Source organism: Aethalodelphis obliquidens, unplaced genomic scaffold, assembly GCF_003676395.1.
Source record: "Aethalodelphis obliquidens isolate GAN/ISIS:26980383/991018 unplaced genomic scaffold, ASM367639v1 scaffold1, whole genome shotgun sequence".
NCBI classification, from domain to species: domain Eukaryota; kingdom Metazoa; phylum Chordata; class Mammalia; order Artiodactyla; family Delphinidae; genus Aethalodelphis; species Aethalodelphis obliquidens.
Genome location: NW_020837945.1, coordinates 60,068,505 through 60,090,812, shown reverse-complemented (window position 1 = coordinate 60,090,812; position 22,308 = coordinate 60,068,505). Strand labels below are relative to the sequence as shown.

At 37.9% G+C, this 22,308-nt stretch overlaps 1 protein-coding gene and 1 pseudogene across 4 annotated transcripts in view; one reads left to right on the top strand and one right to left on the bottom strand.

Moving 5' to 3' along the window:
• The window catches only part of CCDC191 (coiled-coil domain containing 191), a 101,275-nt gene that overhangs the window by 59,737 nt on the left and 19,230 nt on the right, over nt 1–22,308 (top strand). For 3 of the 4 annotated variants that reach the window (XM_027105015.1, XM_027105034.1, XM_027105025.1), the window contains 3 exons: nt 655–767; nt 3,518–3,600; nt 4,353–4,454. In XM_027105015.1, the coding sequence (XP_026960816.1) occupies nt 655–767; nt 3,518–3,600; nt 4,353–4,454 (298 nt within the window). Of the gene's footprint in view, nt 1–654; nt 768–3,517; nt 3,601–4,352; nt 4,455–7,819; nt 8,237–22,308 lie in introns of those variants that run through there. The other variant, XM_027105044.1, reaches the window with a different exon arrangement.
• LOC113604968 (ATP synthase F(0) complex subunit B1, mitochondrial pseudogene) lies at nt 11,343–18,110 on the bottom strand (annotated as a pseudogene).

The following is a 22,308-nucleotide window of genomic DNA, read 5'->3' as shown; positions in this document are numbered from 1 at the left end:
GACTGGTATGTGACAGGTACCAAAACGTATGTAAGGCAAGTGGCTGCCTCTAAGGATCCTGTTATATAGTTAGCATTTGTATGGTGGCTGCCTTTGTCTGAGGAGCTCTGTCTATACTGTAGCAGTACTATACCAGTAAAAGAGAAAAATGCTTACTTGCTCTAACTCAATTTCTGGATTTCTGAGTATGTTTAGGGCTGAGAACAAGGTCAGACAATATCAGGTCCAAATGGAGCAGCCCTTGGTTATGGCCAGTTACCTAGCTTAAGTCTGTAGTTGTTTGAGATAAAAGTAAACATCTTTGAGCCTAGAATTAGAGTCCAAATTTCTCAAAAGCTATTTAAGATGGTTTTAGACATGCTTGTGACATACTCAGTATGTGTGATAAATGGTAGGATAAGAAGTGGGTGATGTATTGATTTGAAGCACTGGGATGGGAATCAGAGCGCCTGACTCACATTGTAGACTCAGGCCAATCACTCGACCTTTCCACACCTCATTACACCAATTTATTGAATGGGTATAATAATACATAGTTATTTCAGAAAGTGAGGATTAATTAAAGTTTGTAAAAGGTGTTGAGTTCCTCAGGTGCAAGGGCTTTGAATGAAGCTAGTGATTGGTCTGAATTCTGTTCCTTTTTTTTCCCCGCAGGTCACCTGTTGCTTCCCCTGGGACTGAAGGTAGTAGAAGTGACTCCCGAAGTTCTCTGTCTGGACCCAGAAGGAATCCAAGGCAGCTGATGGCACCCCATCCCATACTGAAAGGCAGGGCTGTCTTGGTGGGGCCTTGGTTGTGGTTATCTTTCCTCTTGGAGTAGAATGTGTTGGGACTGAATCCTGGCAACTCTTGGGTTTTGAGACTCGGCAGAACCTAGTCAAAGTCTAAGATGGGTAGACACATGAGAAGTGGATACACCAGAGAATGCCACGACTTTTTCCTACCCTTTTTGCCAAACTTTCTAGTCTTCCTAGCCAATACAAAAACAAACAAAACATTGCTGAAAGGTTTAAGCATTTTTCTGTAATTTGGATTGCGATTTTAGAAATGGGACAATTACACAAATAAAAAATTCCATGTAGCTGCTAAGAATAAACCCTGATAAAGATCACCTATCACTGTACTTTGTTAACATTAAAATATTGATCAGTTTACAGCAATCCACATCAAGTTATTACATCATTTTATAATGGGTTGTGCCTTGATGATAGGCTTTTAGAATGAAATCCACAAACCAGACATTTAAAAAAACATTTTTTTAATTGAGGTATAGTTGTTTTACGATGTTGTATTAGTTTCTACTGTACAGTGGAGTGAAGTAGAGTTCCCTGTGCTATACAGCAGGTTCTTATTAGTTACCTATTTTATACATATTAGTGTATATATGTTAATCCCAATCTCCCAATTCATCACACTCCCTGCCGCTTTCCCCCCTTGGTGTCCATACATTTGTTCCCTACATCCATGTCTCTATTTCTGCCTTGCAAACCGGTTCATCTATACCATTTTTCTAGATTCCACATATATGCGTTGGTATATATTTGTTTTTCTCTTTCTGACTTACTTCACTCTGTATGACAGTCTTTAGGTCCATCCATGTCTCTACAAATCAAACCAGACATTTTAATAACATTCTTGATGTGCATAGAAATCATTATTTAAACCAAACCATACTATGAGAATAGAAGTATTCCTTAGAACCCCCCTAGTGAATCTGCCAGTTGTTTTGACTCTGTACTTAGTCATGCACTGAACATATGTTTATATGAAGTGGTAGGCATTTTGACAATTACGTTGTGGTTTGCAAATCTGATCTTTCATCTATGGTAAGATTGCTGCCCTAACAGGAAGTGATGTCACCTGAAGGACACTGTGCCTGAAGTCCATTCCTGTTAATGAAGAAATCAGCCATCTTTACCTTGACTCTCTTCCAGGTCAGCAGTTTATGCCCTCTTTGTCCGCCAATGAGGATGCTCAGGAAATGCCCAGTTTGGTGTGATTATTTTTAAAAAATTATTATCCGATCAAAGACTTTGCATGTTTTAGAACACCTGGTTACTTTTCAAGTAGTCTTTAATGACTGGCTCTAGAAAAGATGGAAAAAGGCCATATTACCACAGACTCTGCCTCTCGGGGCTCTCTCACTTTAATCCTCTAGTCTATTTCTGCCCCCTTAAAGAGAGTCTCATTCCTGCCATCTGTGCCAACCCCACTATTCTTTTTCCAGCAAAGCAGACACTTAATATCTGTAAGAAATAGCCTGGCGAGTTTTTTGTTTATTAATTCTTGAAACTTGGAATTAAATTTTCTTCTCTGTAACATAGCACAAGGAACCGAAAGTAACCATTGGCTGACTTAGGTGAGCAGAACTTGATACTCTTCCCACCCATGCCCCCCTGCCTATGAAACCCCAACTGGTGACAGAGTCGTATTGTCAAGCCATCTTGCACATTTGCTTGTTTTGGATGGATATTTAATAGACTGTCAAGAACAGGAGTCTGACACTTGAATTCATTCAGATGCCAGTTCTTCAGATGCCTAGTACGATTCCATTTCCTGTCCATCTGGATATCCAGGCCTTAAAGCTAGTTTAAAAATGTAATCATTATGACCCCAAACTTCAGTTTGTTTGTTGTCATTGTTGTTACATATACAGACATATGTATAGTGACTTAGGAAAAAGTAGCAAACTCAGTGGGATCTGAGGAGTGATTCTATTCTCAGAGTATTTGTTAGATGTAATTAAAGTTTTCTACATTCATTAAAAGAATTATCAGATTAAAATTCTGGTTTCTGGGTTTCACGTACTAAAAGTATCATCAAGACAGATTATCTTGTTTAAACTAGTGAACAGTTATTCTAATAGAAATGTGAACAAAAACATAATTAATCTGCAAATTGTTCATCATTGCTGAGGATGGGATTGTAGATCTTTAACTTGTAGGGCGTGTGTGTGTGTGTGTGTGTATACCTACAGTTTTTGTAATTATATATATATTTTTTAAATTTTATTTATTTGTTTATTTATTTTGGCTGCTTTGGTTCTTTGTTGCTGTGCACGGCTTTCTCTAGTTGCTGCGAGCGGGGGCTACTCTTCGTTGTGGTGCGCGGGCTTCTCATTGTGGTGGCTTCTCTTGTTGCAGGGCACGGGCTCCAGGTGCATGGGCTTCAGTAGTTGTGGCACGCGGGCTCAGTAGTTGTTGCTTGTGGGCTCTAGAGTGCAGGCTCAGTAGTTGTGGCACATGGGCCTAGTTGCTCCACGGCATGTGGAGCAGGGCTCGAACCTGTACGTGCCCCCTGCATTGGCAGGCGGACTCTTAACCACTGCACCACCAGGGAAGCCCGTAATTATATTTTTATATAAATGTTATGCACACACATATACTTCTGAGATTGTGAACATTCAACTTAAAAGGAAACTTTTAACAATAACACTAAATTTTACTATAAAATGGAGACATTTCTTTTGCAGCATTCCTTATATTTTTTATATTGGATCTGCATTACTATTTTCTAGCCATGGAAGAGAGAGCAGTTCAGCGAGCTGAACGTAGGCGGATCTTGGCAGAGAGGAAGAAAAAAAAAGAAGAGGAGAAATTGGTAATAAATCAAGAATGCAAAGTGAGGCAAGAAAAAGGATTTGTATAGGTCTTTATTAAAAGATGAAACCTAGCTTGTTTAAGACCGTTAAGGCAATAGTGTAACACCAACTTTGGATATGGCTTTCTGCCTCCCGGCCTGAACTCTGTGATAATTTTAGGAAAATGAAGGGAAAAAACATCAGCATCATTAGTATAGCAGGAAGGAAATATTATGAAAGTTGTTGGGAGCTGGCAACTTAGGAGGTTTACACATAACCAAGACTAATGTGTTACAGGTAAATGTCCAACCTGATAAGTTTACAAAGGTGAGGAATTCTTATCTTCCAAAGTTTTGACCTGGACTGCCAGAAGTAAATTTTGTACCTACTAAGAAAAAATAAATAGTTCTAACAGCTTTGGGGTTTTTTGGTGAAACGGAAGAAAAAATTTTCTTACGCTATATATAGTTTGGACTTAGTATTTCATAAATGAAAATAAGAACTAAAAAGTAATCATTTTGTAATGAAAAGTTAATGGTCTTATTCATGCTTAGTCTCATCTTCCCAAGTAGAAGAGAATTCTTTTGGAGAAACATTTAGGTTACACTACTGACCACCTGCTGGTCAGGCTTTCTACTTTTAACACAAAGCGCAGGCTTCTTCCAGAGACTGGGTGAGCACTGTGGTAGATACTTGACTTTCCTCAACATAAAAGATCTTATTTCCACACAAATTGAGGGTTCTGATTTTTACAAATTCTAATCTTGATCAGGCCCAGTTAAAGGCCCAAGAGGAGGAGCATCGGAAGAGGGAGGCAGAAGAAAAGGAGGCTCAGCTTGAGAAAAAACGAGAAGAGAAGAGACTGAAGAAAATGGTTAGTAGTTTCTATTTGGTCAGCCACCTGTCCTTTGAAGCCTGTTGTGTGCCATCCTGTGGTCCTGTGCACCTTCCCTCTGGAGAACTTCGGTCTAGAACACTCTTCTCTCGCCTCCACCCTTTCTCTACCTTATTTAATGAAAACCTATTCATTCCTCAGATCTTAGCTCAACATGGTTAGCCTTTCCTGCCTTGTCCCACCCTCCTCTCTACCCAGAGTTAGCTTAGGTCCCTCTTTATGGACTCTGAGTATATCTTCTTCAAAGTACTACCAGGGCTTATAATTATGTATCTGTTTCTTGATTATCTTATTCATTTCTGTATCCCCAACTAAACTGTAATCTCCCTAAGAATAAAGGGAGCGCTCAGATGTTACTCACTATTGAACTAGCTAGTGGTAGAAACTCAGAAAATCTACTGAATGGATGAAAAATGAATGGACAAACAAATGAACAAATGGAAGAAAATACAGAAGAAGTAAGAGATAAAGCTGTTACTTTCAAGGTTATTAAATTCTAGTTGGAAAGATAAGGCCTAAAAATACACACCTGTCAGAGAGAATATAGTACAAGCATATGCTGTCCTGTGCCTCACAGGCCAAAAGAGATCAAGAGAGTTATATGAACAGGGCCAGATCCATGAAGATTTTGGAGAAATCAGAAGTATTTTCATAGAGGAGGGATTTGAATTGGAAACTGTATTAGCCAGCGTTCTCCAGTGAAACACAACCAATAAGATATATGTATAGGAAGATTTATTATGAGGAACTGGCTCACAGGATTATGGAGGTAAGAAGTCCCAGGAGCTGCTGTCTGCAAGCTGAAGACCTAGGAAAGCTGGTAATTCCAGTAATTCCAGTCCAAGTCCAAAGGCCTGAAACCAGAGGAGCCAGTGGTATAAATCCCAGTTCAAGGGCAGGAGAAGACCAATATCCCAGCTCAACAGGCAGGCAAGAAGCAAAAAAACAGGCAAATTCCTCCCTCCTCTGCCTTTTTGTCCTCTTCAGGCCCTCAAAGGACTTGATAATGCCCACCCACATTTGGGAGGGCAGCCTGCTTTACTGAGTCAACAGATTCAAAGGCTAATCTCGCCTGAAAACAGCTTCACAGACACACCCAGAAATGTTTAATCTGGGAACCCTGTGGAACAGTCAAGTTGACACATAAAATTAAAATCATAAGTCCATGCCTTATCAACTTGGCACCCATATACATCTCCCTAAACCATACCTAGTCTCCAAATAAACAACAAGATCATAATTCTGCCTAACATGATACAACTATCCTGCATACAACTGAAAATGAACACCTCTCCACCAGAAGAGGAGGTAAAGTCCTTGAATGATGTTTATTCTTCTCCTTGCTAACCATGACACAAAGTCAGTACATCTTATGGTTACATGATTAGGGAATAAGAGTGAAAAGAAAACAAGATACATATACACACAAACGTATTCATAGCAAAATAAGAAGGGAATACTCATGACCATTACAGTCTTCATTTCTGTAACCGGTCAAGTCGATGTAGCTGGTACTTATAGTTACCTTCTTCCACTACCCACTCTATCCTTTGTCTTCAGCAAGCATGGCTGCTAATCATGGGATGACCTGAACCTTCACTCCTGAAAGGTCTGGCCCGTTAGTAGTCCAGCATGGATTGGGTTGTAGTTTTCCTTTCACCTTAATCACAGGGCATGGTAATACTAAGAGATACCCTAAGGGGTCTCCTATAGTCCAGGCATACTCTTCCTCACCTCCATTGTGGAGTAGTAGTCCTATTGCCCCTAGTAGCCAGGGTCAGTCACCCCAGCCAGCACTTCCTTTTTTACCTGTTGATTCAGAGGCATGAGGCGCCCACAATGATTAGGTGGCATTCTTTCCAGTTCAGTGGAATCATTTTATGTCTCCGTGTGGAAGCATTTCCCCATTTGGAACCAAGACCTCTAGGCCAACAGAACATAAATTTGTGGGAAAAGAAGCAAAAATTTTGCTAGTTACAGTGGTGCCACTCCCACTTCCACCCCTTGCTTCCTGGACCCCATGAATACTGGCTATGGGAGAAACAGTACCATGTACTAGCTGCTGGTTCAGAGCATATACAGACTTCCAGAGAACCTAACCCCAGACCTACAAGGTACTGCCACCTAGCTGGTGTTGCAGCTGAGTCTTCATAAGGCCATTCCACCATTCTTGCAAGCCAGCTGCTTCAGGATGGTGGGATACATGATAAGACCAGTAAATTCCTTGCATATGGGCCCTTTGCTGTACTTTTGCTGTAAAGTGAGTTCCATGATCAGAAGCCATGCTGTGTGGAAATCATGATTGTGAATAAGGCATTCCGTAAATCCAGGGATGGTCTGTAAATCCATGGATGGTAGTTTTGGTAGAAATATTACGGGGAGGAAAGGCACGTCCATATCCAGAGTAAGTGTCTATTCCAGTAAGAATAGAACATTGCCCTTTACATGATGGAAACAGTCCAATATAATCAGCCACCTGACAGCTGTCTGATTAACCTGGAGAATGGGGCCGTATTGAAGACTCTGTGTTAGTTTCTCCTGCTGCTGGTAAATTGGGCACTCAGCATGGCCATAGCCAGTTGGCCTTGGTGAGGGGAAATCCATGTTTCTGAGCCCATGTATATCCTCCATCCCTGCCATCATGGCCACTTTGTTCATGAGCCCATTGGGCAATGACAGCAGTGGCTGGGGGAAGAGGCTGACTGGTATCCACATAATGGGTCATCTTGTCCATGGAGCAAAAGGCATATATAATTCATCCTTTGCTAAATCAGCCAAAGAAATCTCCAGAAACAGCTCAGTTACTTCCCTTAAAAACTACCTGAGGGGGGCTTCCCTGGTGGCACAGCGGTTGAGAATCTGCCTGCTAATGCAGGGGACACGGATTCGAGCCCTGGTCTGGGAAGATCCCACATGCTGCGGAGCAACTAGGCCCGTGAGCCACAACTTTGAGCCTGCGCGTCTGGAGCCTGTGCTCCGCAACAAGAGAGGCCGCGATAGTGAAGAGGCCCGCTCGCCGCAATGAAGAGTGGCCACCGCTTGCCGCAACTAGAGAAAGCCCTCGCACAGAAACAAAGGCCCAACACAGCCAAAAATAAATATAAAAATAAATAAATAAATAAAAGATTACTATTAAAAAAAAAAAAAAAAACTACCAGAGGGGTTCTAAGCGAACATTTCCCCAACATGTGTTCTGTGTAATCCTAGTAGTCCTGAGATATTAAGTAGTTTTGAGAAAATACAAATTCTGTGGTCAAAAAAATTTGGTAAATGCTGGTTAAAAAAATCAAGTTAAACAAGTTTCATTATTAGCTGCCTTCTCAGAACCTTTAACATCCTACCAGGTATTATGAGTCTCCAGAAGAGGGACAGTGTGCCAAGCAGTCACATATGGCTGACCAAAGAACCCTTTTTATAGAGCAGCCAGCAACATCTCATGAAGAACTGGGGGCATGCTACTGTAAAGAAGTGAGACCATTTAAAAAATACAGAGTACAGAACATTTCTCCTCTCGTATCTGTTCATTGTAGAACACCGGAGAAATACCAAAAAGATGGGGGAAAATAATCTATGAGGTAACTACTCTTAATATCTTAGAATACTTACTTCTGTTCTTTTATCTCGATGCATCTCTCTCTTTTAATAGTTAAGTTGATAATTTGTGTGTGTAGGTGTATATAGTTTTTAAGCTGCTTTTTTCATTTAGGACTTTATCATGAGTATTTTCACTTGTTATTCAGAATTCTTCAAAACCTTTTTATTTATATGCTGAAGGCCATTTTTTAAAAATAGCCTTTTTATTCTGAAATAATTTGTTTCTCTATTCTGTTAATATTGCTTCCAGTTTTTAGCGATTATGAATAAAGCTGCTACAGACATTCACATGTAGGTTTTTGTTTAGACATAAGTTTTAAATTCACTTAGGTAAATACCTAGAAGTGTGGTTCCTGGGTAGTATGCTAAGTCTATGTTTAACTTTTTAGGTAACTGCCAAATTCTCTTCCAAAGTCACTGCATTGTTTTGCATACCCACCAGAAAGTTCCTCTTGTTCCACATCCTTGTCAGCAATTGTTATTGTCCTTTTGTTTGTTGGTTTGTTTGCTTGTTTTTTGCATTTTAAGCATTCTAATAGGTGTGTCATGAGTGGTATCTCATTGTGGTGTTTATTTGCATTTTCCAAACAACAAATAATATTGAGCATCTTATTTGTTTACTTGCCTTCTACATGTCTTATATGGTGAAGTGTCTGTTCAGATATTTTTGACCCATTTTTCAATTGAGTTATTTTCTTATTGAGTTGTTATTTCTTATTGCTTATTATCTTATTATTTCTTACTGTGTTTTAAGAGTTCTTTATATATTCTGGACCAAGTCCTCTACTAGATACGTGACTGCAAATATTTTCTCCCAGTCTGTGGCTTGTATTTTAATTCACTTAAAAGCGACTTTCACAGAGGAAAAGTTTTAATTTTGATAAAGTCCAATTTATTGATTTTTTTTTTCTTTCACTGGATGTGCTTTTAGTATTGTATGGAAAAACTAATCTCCAAATCCAAGGTCACTCGGATTTTCTCTTATATTTTCTTCAAGAAGTTTTATAGTTTTATGTTTTATATTTAGATCTGTTGTCCATTTGGAGATAATTTTTGCATAAGGTGTAAAGTATATAGACATCCATTTGTTTTGCATATAGACATCCATTTGTTCCAGTATCATTTGTTGAGAAGGCTCTCTTTTCTCCATTGAATTACATTTATACTTTTGTCAAAAATCAGTTGACTGCATTTATGTGGGACTATTTCTGGGCTCTATTCTGTTCTGTTCATCTTTATGTGTAGTCCTTTGCCAGTACCACATTATCTTTGATTGCTGTAGCTTTATAGGAAATCTTTCAGTCTCACAATGTGAATTTTTCCCCTTTATTCTTCTTTTTCAGAATGTTTTGGCTATTCTAGTTTCTTGTTCTTTCTATATAAATTGGCAATCTTGTCAATTTGTATAAAAAAGCTTGCTACATTTGGGACCATATTGAGATTGATTGGGATCACATTGAATGTAGATCAAATCAGGAGAGTTGACATTTTAACAACATTGGGTCTTTAATCTGTGAACATGATATAGCTCTCCATTTATTTAGATCTTTGATTTGTTTATGAGTATTTTATAGCTTTCCACATATCTTATATATTTTTTGTTAGATTTATACCTAAGTACTTATTTCTGTGGTGCTATTGCAAATGACATCTTTTTAAAATTTCAGATTCCATTTATTCATTGCTAGTAGGTAGGAACACAGTTCATTTTTGTATGTTGACCTTGTATCTTGCAACCTTGCTAAACTCACTTATTCATTTTAGGAAGTTTTTGGTAGATTTTTTGGGGGGGATTTTCTACATAGTCCACCATATTGTCTGCCAATAAAGGCAGTTTATTTCTTCCTTTCCAATCTGTATGCCTTTTCTTTCTTTTTCTTACCTTATTGCACTAGCTAGCACTTCCAGTGCAAGGTTGAATAGTACTGAGAGAAGATATCCTTGCCTTAGTCTGGATCTCAGGGGGAAGATTGAGTCTCTCACCATTATTGTCATATATGTCATATATTTTACTTTTATGTATATTATAAATACCCATCACCTTGTCACTGCTATTGCTTTATAGTTATATTTCAGTGTATTTAAAAATAAGCTGAAAATTATATTTTACATTCATTTCTTCCATTTCTGGTGCTCTTTATTTCTTTGTGTAAGTCTAAGTTTTTAAGCTATGTCATATTCCTTCTGCCTGAAGAATGTCCTTTGACATTTCTTACAGGGTTGGTCTACTGGTAATGAATTCCCTTAGTTTTTACTTGTTTGAGAATTCTTTATTTTTCCTTCCTTTTTGAAGGGATTTTCACAGGGTATATTGATAGAATTCTGGTTTTACAGGTTTTTTTTTTCCAACACTTTAAAAATGTCATTCTGTTGTCTTCTTGCTTGTCTGGTTTCTGGCAAGAAGTTTGCTTTAATTCTTATATTTGTTCCTTTGTAGATATCGTAGTCTGCTCAGGCTGCCATAACAAAATACCACAGGGCAGGTGGCTTAAACAACAGAAATTAACATTCTAACAATCCAGGAAGCTGGATGTCCAAGATCAGGGTGACAGCATGGTTAAGGCCACCTTCTCAGTGTGTCATCACACGTCCTTTCCTCGGTGCATGTACACAGAGAGGGAGAGAGACAGTGTGTGAGCTCTCTGGTGTCTCTGTTTATGAGGACACTAATACCACCCTTAGAACCTCATTTTACCTTAATTACTTCTTTAGTGGCCCCATGTCCAAATACAGCCACACTGGGGTGGTGGGTGGTGTGGGTTTAGGACTTCAACATATGAATCTGGAGGGGAACAAAAACATTAAATCCATAAGAGTAGGTACGATGGGTTTCCTCCAGCTGCCTTCAAGGTTTTTTCTGTCTTTGGATTTTGGCAATTTGAATATGATATGTCTAGGTATAGTATGTTTGTTTGTTTGTTTTCCTTGCTTGGTGGCCTCTAAGTTTCTTAGGTATGTGGTTTTGTGTCTGTAATTTTAGGATATGTTTTACCCATTATTTCTTCAAATATTTTACCTGCCCCATTTTTTCTTCTCCTTCTGAGATTCCAGTTACGCTTGTATTGCATTGTTTGATATTGTCCCACAGCTCTTCAGTGCTCTGTTGTTTTTTTTCACTTTTTTTTCTCTTTGCTTTTCAGTTTATATAATTTCTATTGCCCGAACTTCAAGTAACCTGATACTTTCCTCGGCTGTATCAAGTCTAGTGATGAGCCTATTGAAGGCCCTCTTCATTTCTATTACCGTGTGTTTTTGATTTCTCGCATTTTCATTTGACTCATTATAGTTTCCATATCTCTGCTAAGATTACTTATCTAATCTTGAATGATGACTGCCTTTTCCATTAGAGCTTTTAATATTATCATAAGTTATTTAAAATTTCCTCTCTGATAGTTCCAACATCTTTCATATTTGAGTGTTGTTCTAATGATGGCTTTATCTTTTCAGACTTTGTTTATTTCTTGTCTTTTAATATGTCTGATTTTTTTGTTGTTGAAAGCCAGACATGTACAGGGCAATAGAAACTGAGATAAATGGGCCTTTAGTGTGGAGATTTGTGTTAATGTAGCCAGGCATTGGGCGATGTTTGAAGTTTGTTGTTGCTATGGTTACCATTGTTGAGGTTTGTTGTTGCTATGGGCACCATAGACTTCAGTGTTCACTAGTGACTTTTTTTTTGTCCTCTCTTCTGGCTTTAGGTCTTCCCTTTGTGCTGTTCCCTGAGAAAATCTGTCTCTTGCAATCCTCCAGCTGTACTCCTCTGTTATTACTAGAGGTTTGCTAGCGTGCTGGTGTGTGGATGAGGGGAGCATTCTCTAACGTTCTCTTGGGAGTGCACAGTATTGGCCATTCGGAAGAATTTCTGCTCCTACTCTAGGGCCAGAGCTTTTCCCTGCCCCTGTGTTCCCTTCTTTCAGTATCCACTGTCTTGGTCTGTGACCTTAAAGCCCTTCCCTCTGTGAGGTTCCTTCTTCACTTGAATGAGATAGGGAGGCTGGTCTGGGCAGAGTTCCCCTCCCCCAGCTGCAGTGGCATTACCCTAGTGCCTTCAGGTGGCGCTGCTTGCAGATGAAGCCGTGGAGAAGAGTAGGGGCAGATTTTGCAGTTGTTGCTGTTCCTCTCCCCCAGCTAGAACCACGGTGGGGACTTTATCCAGATTTTCCCTGATCCTCTCTGTGAGAGGCTGGTGGAGTTCCTAGAGCAAAAAGGTAGGAACCTCCCTATGACTGTGACCCCCCAGGAGCTTCACCCTTCTCATGCCGGCCCACCCTTGGCCTTCAGCAATTAGCCAGATTTCTAGCTTAATGATCTTACTGGCTCATGGTGTAGGGTAGCTTCTGCCTCAGATAAGCAAATGCTTGGGTGTTGTGTCTCACTGAAGGTGCCTGTCTCCAGATTTGGGGATGGCTTCAGTTCTCTGATTGGTTCATAAAAAGTCATTAATTTGTTATCTATCTGTCCAGCTTGTTTCTTGCTGGAAGCAAACTGCTTATACAGAGCAAGAAGGATGAGAAATACATTACTGGCCAATAGGTTGTTCTGTTTCTCTCACTATCCAAGCCCAAATCTTTTCTTTTTTATGAAAGGTAAAATGTAAGTTCAGTCTACAACAACAGACAAAAAGATTTTGTCACATAGACTAGTTTCCATTTAGTAAATCAGCTGTTTGTAGCTGTCTCAATTGAGATGGATGCATTTATAGACTGACTTGTTTGAGCTTTCTTTGGGAGCAGCTTTAGATATAAAATGCACTTGGCAATTGTCTCCTTTTGCTTCTGAGCAAAGATGCTCTGCACAATGTGTTTTTCTACCCAGTTTATCATGTGGTTGTATTCCTTTTGATGCATCATTTTCTGCACAGGTGATTCTTGACCTCCTATATACTTTATATAGCCGTTACCAGTAAGCAACCTCCCAGGCCATAGCAGTGTTATTCCTCTGAACATCAAAAAAGTTAATGACACTTCTCAACCAGTGTCTGCTGTGGCTTGTCCAAATCAGCTGCATCCTGGATGTGTTTGACGGAAGCCTGCTTCCTGTCTTCTAGTTGGGCTGTTTTTGCTCATTAAGTTTATCAGCAAATTGTCCGACAGAGGTACCATACTTCTTTCTAATTACATAGATGAGCAACCCTACTGTTGATAAAGGTCTCTAGCAATCACATATATTTCTTTGGGTAGAAAACACAAGATCAGTTCTGTGATACCAGTTTTAGGATACAGAACTGGAAGAATTCCTCAGGGATAAGCCCATGACAAATTTGTCCTCCATATTATAAAAAAAGAGGTGGAAATTCACTAGAGGTCCAGTGGTTAAGACTCCATGCTTTCATTGCTGAGGGCGTTGGTTCAATCCCTGGTCGAGTAACTAAGATCCCACAAGCCGCGTGGTACGGCCAAAAAATAAAACCCCAACAAAACAAAACAAAACAAAAAAGAAGTGGTTCAAGGTCTAGACATGGCTGCCCTCTGTGAAAGATTCTTGTTACCTGCAATTTGCCTGTATCTACAAGTACTGCATTCTTCAGAGAGGGGCCACTTAAGCAATGGCAGAAGTACCACCTATGGCAGCATGGTCAGTGACACTCCAAGTGGTGGCTTAATGTTCCTGTGACCCTGACAGGATAGCATGTCAGGTGCAGCAGTAAGATGGCCAGTCACAGGTCTCACACAATGATCTTTTGAAGATAATCTAAATTCCTTTTAACATCCCATTGCTTTATTTTTATAAAAAGTATTCTAGAAATACTTACCAGGCAGTAACTTTTATGGCTGTGTAAATATGCTTTGTATTAATAGACAGTTGATGAAGTTTATGGTGGAAAGATAAATTTATCAGAGAAGACCAGGCAAGATTTGAAGTCTTTCATAATTGCTTAGCAAGCATGTTTGTTCATTTAACAGATATATGTAGAGCATCTACTATGTGCTAGGCATTGTTCTAGATATTAGAGAAGTGGAGAAGACAGACAGTAGCCCTGCCCTCATAAAGCTTATATGCTAGTGGGGAAAACAGGCAATAAATAAGATAATAACTAAGAAGTAGAGGGAGAGGTATAATGGGGAAAGCAAGATGGGGAAAGCCTCTCTGAAGAAGTGATATTTGAGCTGCTAGATGCTGAGGAGGCCTCTATAAGGTCCACAAGGGCAGGTTAAATGTGAGATACCTATTAGACATCCAAATGAACATGTCAAATAGGCAGTTGAATATATAAGCCCAGACATCAAGATTGTAGTAAGGAACCTGGGAGTCAAAAACATGTCAGTGTTTTTAATGCTCTGGAAGTGAATGAAATCAACCTGGGAGACTGTCTGGATAGAGAAGAAATATGAGGATCCAGGACTAAGTCCTAGAATAGATGAATAACTACTCAGAGGATGAGGAACTAGTGAGGTAGAAAGCATACCAGGAGAATTGTTTATTGAAAAGCTGAGAGAAAAAAGTATTTCTGGAAGGAAGTGATGGTGTTTAACTGGGCTAAATGCTGCTGGGTTCAATTAAAAAGAGGATAGACAAGTGAAACTTTGATTTGGCAACGTGGAGATTATTCATGACATAGACAAGAGTGTTTTCAGTGGACTGCTGGGAAGGGAGCCCATATAATAGGGGTCACATGTGGTCAAAGAAGGATTTTTTTTTTTCTGTTGGCAGTTGGTCTTTTGAGTGTTATTTTGTTTTTTAAAAGATGGGAGGTATCAGCACATATATGCATATTGATGGGAATGATCTAGTAGCGAGGGAGAAATTCATGATACAAGAGGGCAAAGACTATAAATTACAGGAGTGCGTAACTGGGAATACGTTCCAGAGCACAATGAAAGGGTGGCTTATAATGGATGGAAGGCAGAGTGTGAGAATGGTGTCAACTGCCCTGTATTCTTCTTAATTCTTGCTGTAATTCCTTGTCTTTCTTTCAAAGCAGTAGTGGTGGAGATATATATATATTTCAAATGAGCCTTATTTGTTGCATATCGTTTGTTGAATAATTTAAATCAGAAAGATACCCTGATTTTGTGTCCCTTTTTAGCCTGAGTGAATTATGCTCTGTGAAACCCTAGCTGCATAGATCCCCAGTATAAGTGCCGTCTCAAGGCAGACAGCATCATTTCATGTAATCCTCCCAATAAACCTTAGATGCAGGTGTTATGGACATTTTCTATACAAGGAAATGGAAAATACAGTAATAGTAATGAAATACAGCCAACTCTATTGAGGAAATCTTAATCAAGGGAGGAAATACACATTTAAAGTAAATTGCTGCATATGAATACAAAACTTTGGCTCAAGCAGATATCTGATTTATTAAATGTTTTTCTTTCTATTTTTCCATGGAAAAGTATACTTTTAAAAAATCTACAAACAATAAATGCTGGAGAGGGTGTGAAGAAAAGGGAACCCTCTTGCACTGTTGGTGGGAATGTAAATTGATACAGCCACTATGGAGAAGAGTATGGAGGGTCCTTAAAAAAAATAAAACTAGAGCTACCATATGATCCAGCAATCCCACTCCTGGGCAAATATGCAGAGAAAACCATAATTTGAAAAGATACATGCACCCCAATGTTCATTATAGCACTATTTACAATAGCCAAGACATGGAAGCAACCTAAATGTCCATCAACAGAGGAATGGATAAAGAAGCTGTGGTACATATATACAGTGGAATATTACTCAGCCATAAAAAAGAATGAAATAATGCCATTTGCAGCAACATGGATGGACCTAGAGATTGTCACTACAGAGTGAAGTAAGTCAGACAGAGACAGACAAATACCATATGATATCACTTATATGTGGAATCTAAAAAAAAGGTACAAATAAACTTATCTACAAAACAAATAGAGTTACAGATGTAGAAAACAAACTTAAAGGTTACCAGCAGGTAAGGTGGGGGAGGGATAAATTGGGAGATTGGGATTGACATATACACACTACTATATATAAAATAGATAACTAAAAAGGACCTACTGTATAGCACAGGGAACTCTACTCAATACTCTGTAATGGCCTATATGGGAAACGAATCTAAAAAAGAGTGGATATATGTATAACTGATTCACTTTGCTGTACAGCAGAAACCTACAGAACATTGTAAATCAACTATATGCCAATAAAATTTTTTTTAAATAAATAAGTAGGCCATTTTCCCTCACAAGCCACATGAAAATGGTCTTCCTTAAGAGGCTACGACACCAGCCATAGAGTTGTAATTCTAGGAAGATAACTTAGGTGTGTGTGTGAACAGGGTTGGCCTAGCCTGAGGGCTTCTCCAGACGCTTACTGTGTTAGATTCCTGTCTACAAGTTGCAACTGCTGCCTCGATGCTACAGGGACATTTCAGTGGATGTGAAAATGGCCAGCTTCCATTTTCCTCCCCATTTAACTCTCAGCTTCCTCTTATTGGTCATAAGAAAATTCTTGAAAATAATTTTTCTGTCTATTCAATATCTCAACTGTCTAATAAAGATTATGAAGGTAATTTTGGTTGAATCCTTTAGAGAATATGGACATTTCATATTCATTGAGGAATGTGTACAGATAAAGGTAGTGTGGATTGGAAGATCAGAGCAAATCTCCCTTCCACCTTAGAAATGTTCCAGTGCCCTATCTCTCTTTTTTTTTTTTCTTAGAGAAGACTCAGGCAATTAAGTAGCTTGTCAGAATCAGCCAATTCACCACAACCGTTTTCTTGAAGTGAAATTGTGGCAAATAAAGAAAAAGAAGCTTAAATTAAGTGATTTTTACTGCAGAGACTAACAACTACTGTGAAGACAGTCTGAAGTCTTTGCTTTTGCTCCTGTGACTTGCGTAACAGCCATCACTAGACTTTTAATGGAGTATGAAGTATCTTTAAATTTGAATAGAATTATTCATATATAAATATCTACCCCATGATCTAAATGAAGGGGCTATATTGCTACGTTTCCCGTAATAATAAGGGGAAAATACTGATTGCTCTCCTAACTGTTTTACTTTCTAGTAACTTGGTAAGATGTAATCATTTCTGTGAACAATGCTGAATAAATCCAAGGATATGCATAGCCCTGATTCTTGCAGGATTCATGAGGAACTTTTTCTCACCCTCTTTGCAGAATTCCTTTTTTTTAATGTTCCAGTGTTCTGTTACCATGATTAACATGCTGTTTAGTGGTTACATATTCAAATTAAATTAGCTATTTGTTGAAATGAAATTTCATGAGTTTTTAGGTCATTGCATCTTTTATTTTTTTTAGTTTTATTGAGGTATAATTGACAAAATTGTAAGATACTTAAAATGTACATAAAACATGATGATTTGATATATGTAGGCATTGTAAAAGGATTCCCACTGGGTTAATTAATATATCCATCACCTCACATACTTATTGTGTGTGTGTGTGTGTGTGTGTGTGTGTGTGTGTAAGAACGCTTATTTTCTCCTCTCTTAGTAAGTTTCAATTATGAAATATTAACTATAGTTACCATGTTATACATTAGGTCCTCAGACCTTATTCATCTTGTAACTGAAAGTTTGTACCATTTTTCCAGGCCCTACCTATTTCTCCCACCTCAAAGGCACTGACAGTCACCATCCTACTCTGTTTCTACAATTTCAACCCATTTTTGTTTTAAGGTTCCACATATAAGTGATACCACTTAGTATTTTTGTTTTTCTCTGTCTGGCCTATTTTACTGAGCATAATGTCCTCAAAATTCATCCATGTTGTCAATAATGACCACATTTCCTTCTTTTTTTTTAAGGCTGAATAATATTCCATTGTGTGTATCTATAGCACATTTTTTTATCCATTCATACATTGATGGATACCTACTTTGTTTCCATTCCTTGGCTATTGTGAATAAAGTTGCAATAAACACAGGAGTACAGATATGTCTGAGACAGTGATTTTGTTTCCTATGGATATATACTCAGAAGTAGGATTGCTGGATAATATGGTAGTTCCATTTTTAATTTCTTGAGGAACCGCCATACTGTTTTCCACAGTGGCTGTACCCGTTTACATTCCCCAACAGCGTGCAAGGGTTCCCTTTTCTCCACATCCTCATTAGCATTTGTTTTCTCTTGTCTTTTTGATAATTGCCATCCTAACAGGTGTAAGGTGATAGCTCATTGTGGTTTTGATTTGTGTATCCCTGATAATTAGTGATGTTGAGCACCTTTTCACATACCTATTGGCCATTTGTGTGTGTCTTCTCTGGAAAAATGTCTCTTCAATCCTTTACCCATTTTTTCAAATGAGTTTTTTGGGGTTTTTTTGCTATTGAGTTATATGAGTTCCTTATATATTTTGGATATTAACCCCTTATTGGATATGTGGTTGCAAATATTTTCTCCCATTCTATAGGTTGCCTTTGCATTTTGTTGATGGTTTCCCTTGCTGTTCAGAAGCTTTTTAGTTTGATGTAGTCCTGCTTATTCATTTTGGCTTTTGTTGCCCTTGCTTTTGGTGTCAAATCCAAGATTTTGATTACTGATTGAGTCTATAGTAATTAGTCTATTCAGATTTTCTAATTCTTCACGATTCAGTCTCAGTAAGTTGCATGTTTCTAGGGATATATCCATTTCTTCTAGATTATCTAACTTGTTGGCATTTAATTGTTTATAGTAGTTTTTTTTAGGATTCTTAGTATTTCTCAGTTTTCTGTAGTAATGTCTTTCATTTCTGGTTTTGTCTTTTTTTTTTTTCCTTAGTCTAGCTAATGGTTTGTCTGTTTTGTTTTGTTTTGTTTTTAAACAGCTCTTAGTTTCTGTGATCTTTTTAATTGTCTTTCTACTCTCTATTTCATTTATTTCTGCTCTGATCTTTATTTCCTTCCTACTACTAACTTTGGACTTAGTTTGTTCTTCTTCTAATTCCTTGAGGTGTATAGTTAGGTTGTTTATTTGAGATCTTTCTTTTTTCTTAATGTAAGCATTTAAACTTACCTCATAGAACTGCTTTTTGCTGCATCCCATAAGTTCTGGTATGTTGTGTTTCCATTTTCATTTTTGTCAGATATTTTTTAATTATTTTATTTTTCTTTTGATTCCTTTTTTGACCCTTGGTTGTTCACAAGCATGTTGTTTAATCTCCACATATTTGTGAATTTTCCAGTTTTCCTCTTGTAACTGATTTCTAATTTCATAACATTGTAGCTGGAAAATATGCTTGGTATGATTTCAGTCTTTTTTAATTTATTAAGACTTGTTTTATGGCCTAACATATGATCTATCCTGAAGAATGTTCCATGTACACTTGAGAAAAATATGTATTCTGCTGCTGTTGGATGAGATATTCTGTATATGTCTGTTAATTCCATCTGGTCTAATGTGTTAAGTCCAATATATCCTTGTTGATTGTCTAGATGCTCTATCCATTGTTTAAAGTGGGTTATTGAAATCCACTACTGTTATTGTATTTCTATTTCTCACTTCAAAATGTTAATATTTGCTTTATATTTAGGTGCTCCAATGTTGAATGCATAAATATTTTAAATTGTTACATCTTCTTGATGAATTGACCTCTTTATCATGATATAATGACCTTCTTTGTCCTTGATATCATTTTTGGCTTAATGTCTATATTGTCTTATGTAAAATAACTACCCCTGCTCTCTTTTGGTTCCTGTTTGCATGGAATATCTTTTTCCATTCCTTCACTTTCAGTCTCTATGTGTCCTTAAAGCTGAAGTGAGCCTCTCATAGAAAGCACATAGTTGGGTCTTGTTTTTTTTTTAATCCATTCAGCTACTCTGTGTCTTTTGAATGAAGAACTTAATCTATGTACATTTAAAGTAATTATTAATAGGCATGGACTAGCTATTGCCATTTTGTTAATTATTTTCTAGCTGTTTTGTAGCTCCTTTGTTCCTTCCTCTCTTGCATTATTCCTTTGTGCTTTGATTATATGTATTTGTGCTGTGATTTATAAATATTTTGTATATTTACTGTAAGTTTATGCTTTATGGTTACCATGAGGCTTACATAAAACATCTTGTAGTTATAACAGTCTATTTTAAGCTGATAACTTCAAATGCATACAAAAACTCTACATTTTTACACTTCTCCCACCATAGTTTATGTGTTGGTCACAATTTTATATTGTGTATCTATTACAAGTTATTGTAGTTATAGTTATTTTTAATACTTTTGTCTTTTAACCTATACTAGAGTTTTAAGTGATTCACTCATCACCATTACAATATTAAGAGTATTCTGAATTTAACTATATATTTACCTTTATCAGTGAGTTTATACTTTCATATGTTTTCATATTACTTATTAGTGTTCTTCATTTCAACTTGAAGAAGGCCTTTAACATTTCTGGTAAGGCTGGTCTAGTGGTGATGAACTGTTTCAGCTTTTGTTTGTCTGGAAAACTCTTTATCTCTCCTTCAATTCTGAAGAACATTTTTTCTGGGTAGAGTATACTTAATTGGCTGGGTTTTGTCTTTCAGCATTTGAATATAACATCTCACTTCTCTGGCGTACAAGATTTCTGCCCAAAAAATCCACCGATAGTCTTATACTATCAATGTATAAGCAGTGCACTTATACCTAACAAGTTGCTTTTCTCTTGCTGTTTTTAAGATTCTTTGTCTTTAATTTTTGACAATTTAATTATAAAGTGTCTTGGTGTGTGTCTCTTTAGATTCATCTTATTTGGTACTTTTTGGGCTTCCTGGACCTGGATATCTGTTTCTTTCTCCAGGTTAGGGAAATTTTCAGCCAGTATTTCTTTTTTTTCTTTTTTTTATTTCTAGATTCATACCATTGTGGTCAGAAAAAAAATGCTTGACATGATTTCAATCTTAAATTTATTGAGACTTATTCTGTGGCCTAGCATGTGATCTGTGCTGGGGAATGTTCCCTGTGCACATGTTTCATGATGCAAGATTCTGGAAAGGGAGTGGTCAAAACCTAAAAAACGTGGTTATAATGAGACTAGAGCAAAATAAGAAGTAATTGGCTTTATAGAATAGGGTATACCAATGTTTCTGTATATTGTCATAGGTGTAGAGGTAGAGAAATATGAGACAAAGATGGAGATAAAGTACTTTTCCCTTTGAAAGATCTATAAAATTTTATAAAAGAGCAAGCTGGGAAAACTCTTTTGCTAAGTTGTTTAATAAGTAAGAAAAGTGTTGTTAAGGAAGAGGGACTGGTTACGACAGAATGAAGGCATTGTTTAAAAGGCCAAGTTTATATGGATTTGCCTCTTTAATCAGCAGAATGTTGTGGTTAAAAACAGTCACAGATAAAGTACTACAGGATGGAGCAGATTTAGAACTGGCACTGGGAAAAGACTGTATCATTGAAGCCCAAGGGATTACAGATGCTAAGCATCTTTCCAGCTGCCTGACCATGTGAAGTTGAACTGTCCAGTATTTCTTTGAATAAGATTTCTGCCCCTTTCTCTTCTCTCTTTCTGGGACTCCTATGTTTATTCTCCCTTTGATGGTGTCCCATTAGTCCCTTAGGCTATCTTCACTTTTTCTCATTATTTTTTCTTTTTGTTCCTCCAGCTGAATTCCACTGCTCTGTCTATAAGTTGACTGATCTTTTTTTCTGCTTGATCTGGTCTGCTGTTGAACCCCTCTGTTGAATTTTTCAGTTCAGTTATTGTATTCTTCAGCTGTATGATTTATGTTTGGTACTTTTGTATATTTTCTATCTCTGTTGAAATTCTCACTTTGTTCATGCATTGCTCTCCTGACGTCAGTGAGCATCTTTATGACCATTATTTTGAAAACTCTATTGGGTAAATCACTTATCTCCATTTCATTAAGACTGGTTTCTGGAGGTTTATCTTGCTCTTTAGGTTGGAACATATTTCTCTGTTTCTTCATTTTTCTTGACTCTCTGGGTTGGTTTCTGTGCATTAGATAAAACAGTCACCTCCACTAGTCTTGACAGAGTGCTCACATGCAGAAGATGAATCTCATCAGCCTGGCCCAGGCTCCTGGTTGTCTCTCAAAGCTTTGTCACTGCCTTTGTCCTTAGTAGCTCCCCGTATTTGAGCGTGTGCCGAGACCTATCGCTTGGGGTTGGAGATGCAGAGCCTGAGTAAGGGAATCCCTCTCTGCTGGTTCATCCTGTGTCCTGGGGGCTGACTCTGGGGCAGGTGCTTTCTGTGCGGCTCTTCACTAATCCATGCAGCAGTCTCATCTGAACCTCTTTCCAGCTCCCAGAACCCTCTTAAGCCAGCCTGCAGGGCTGTAAATGAGGCAGGCTTCAGGGTCAGGCTAAGGGAAGACC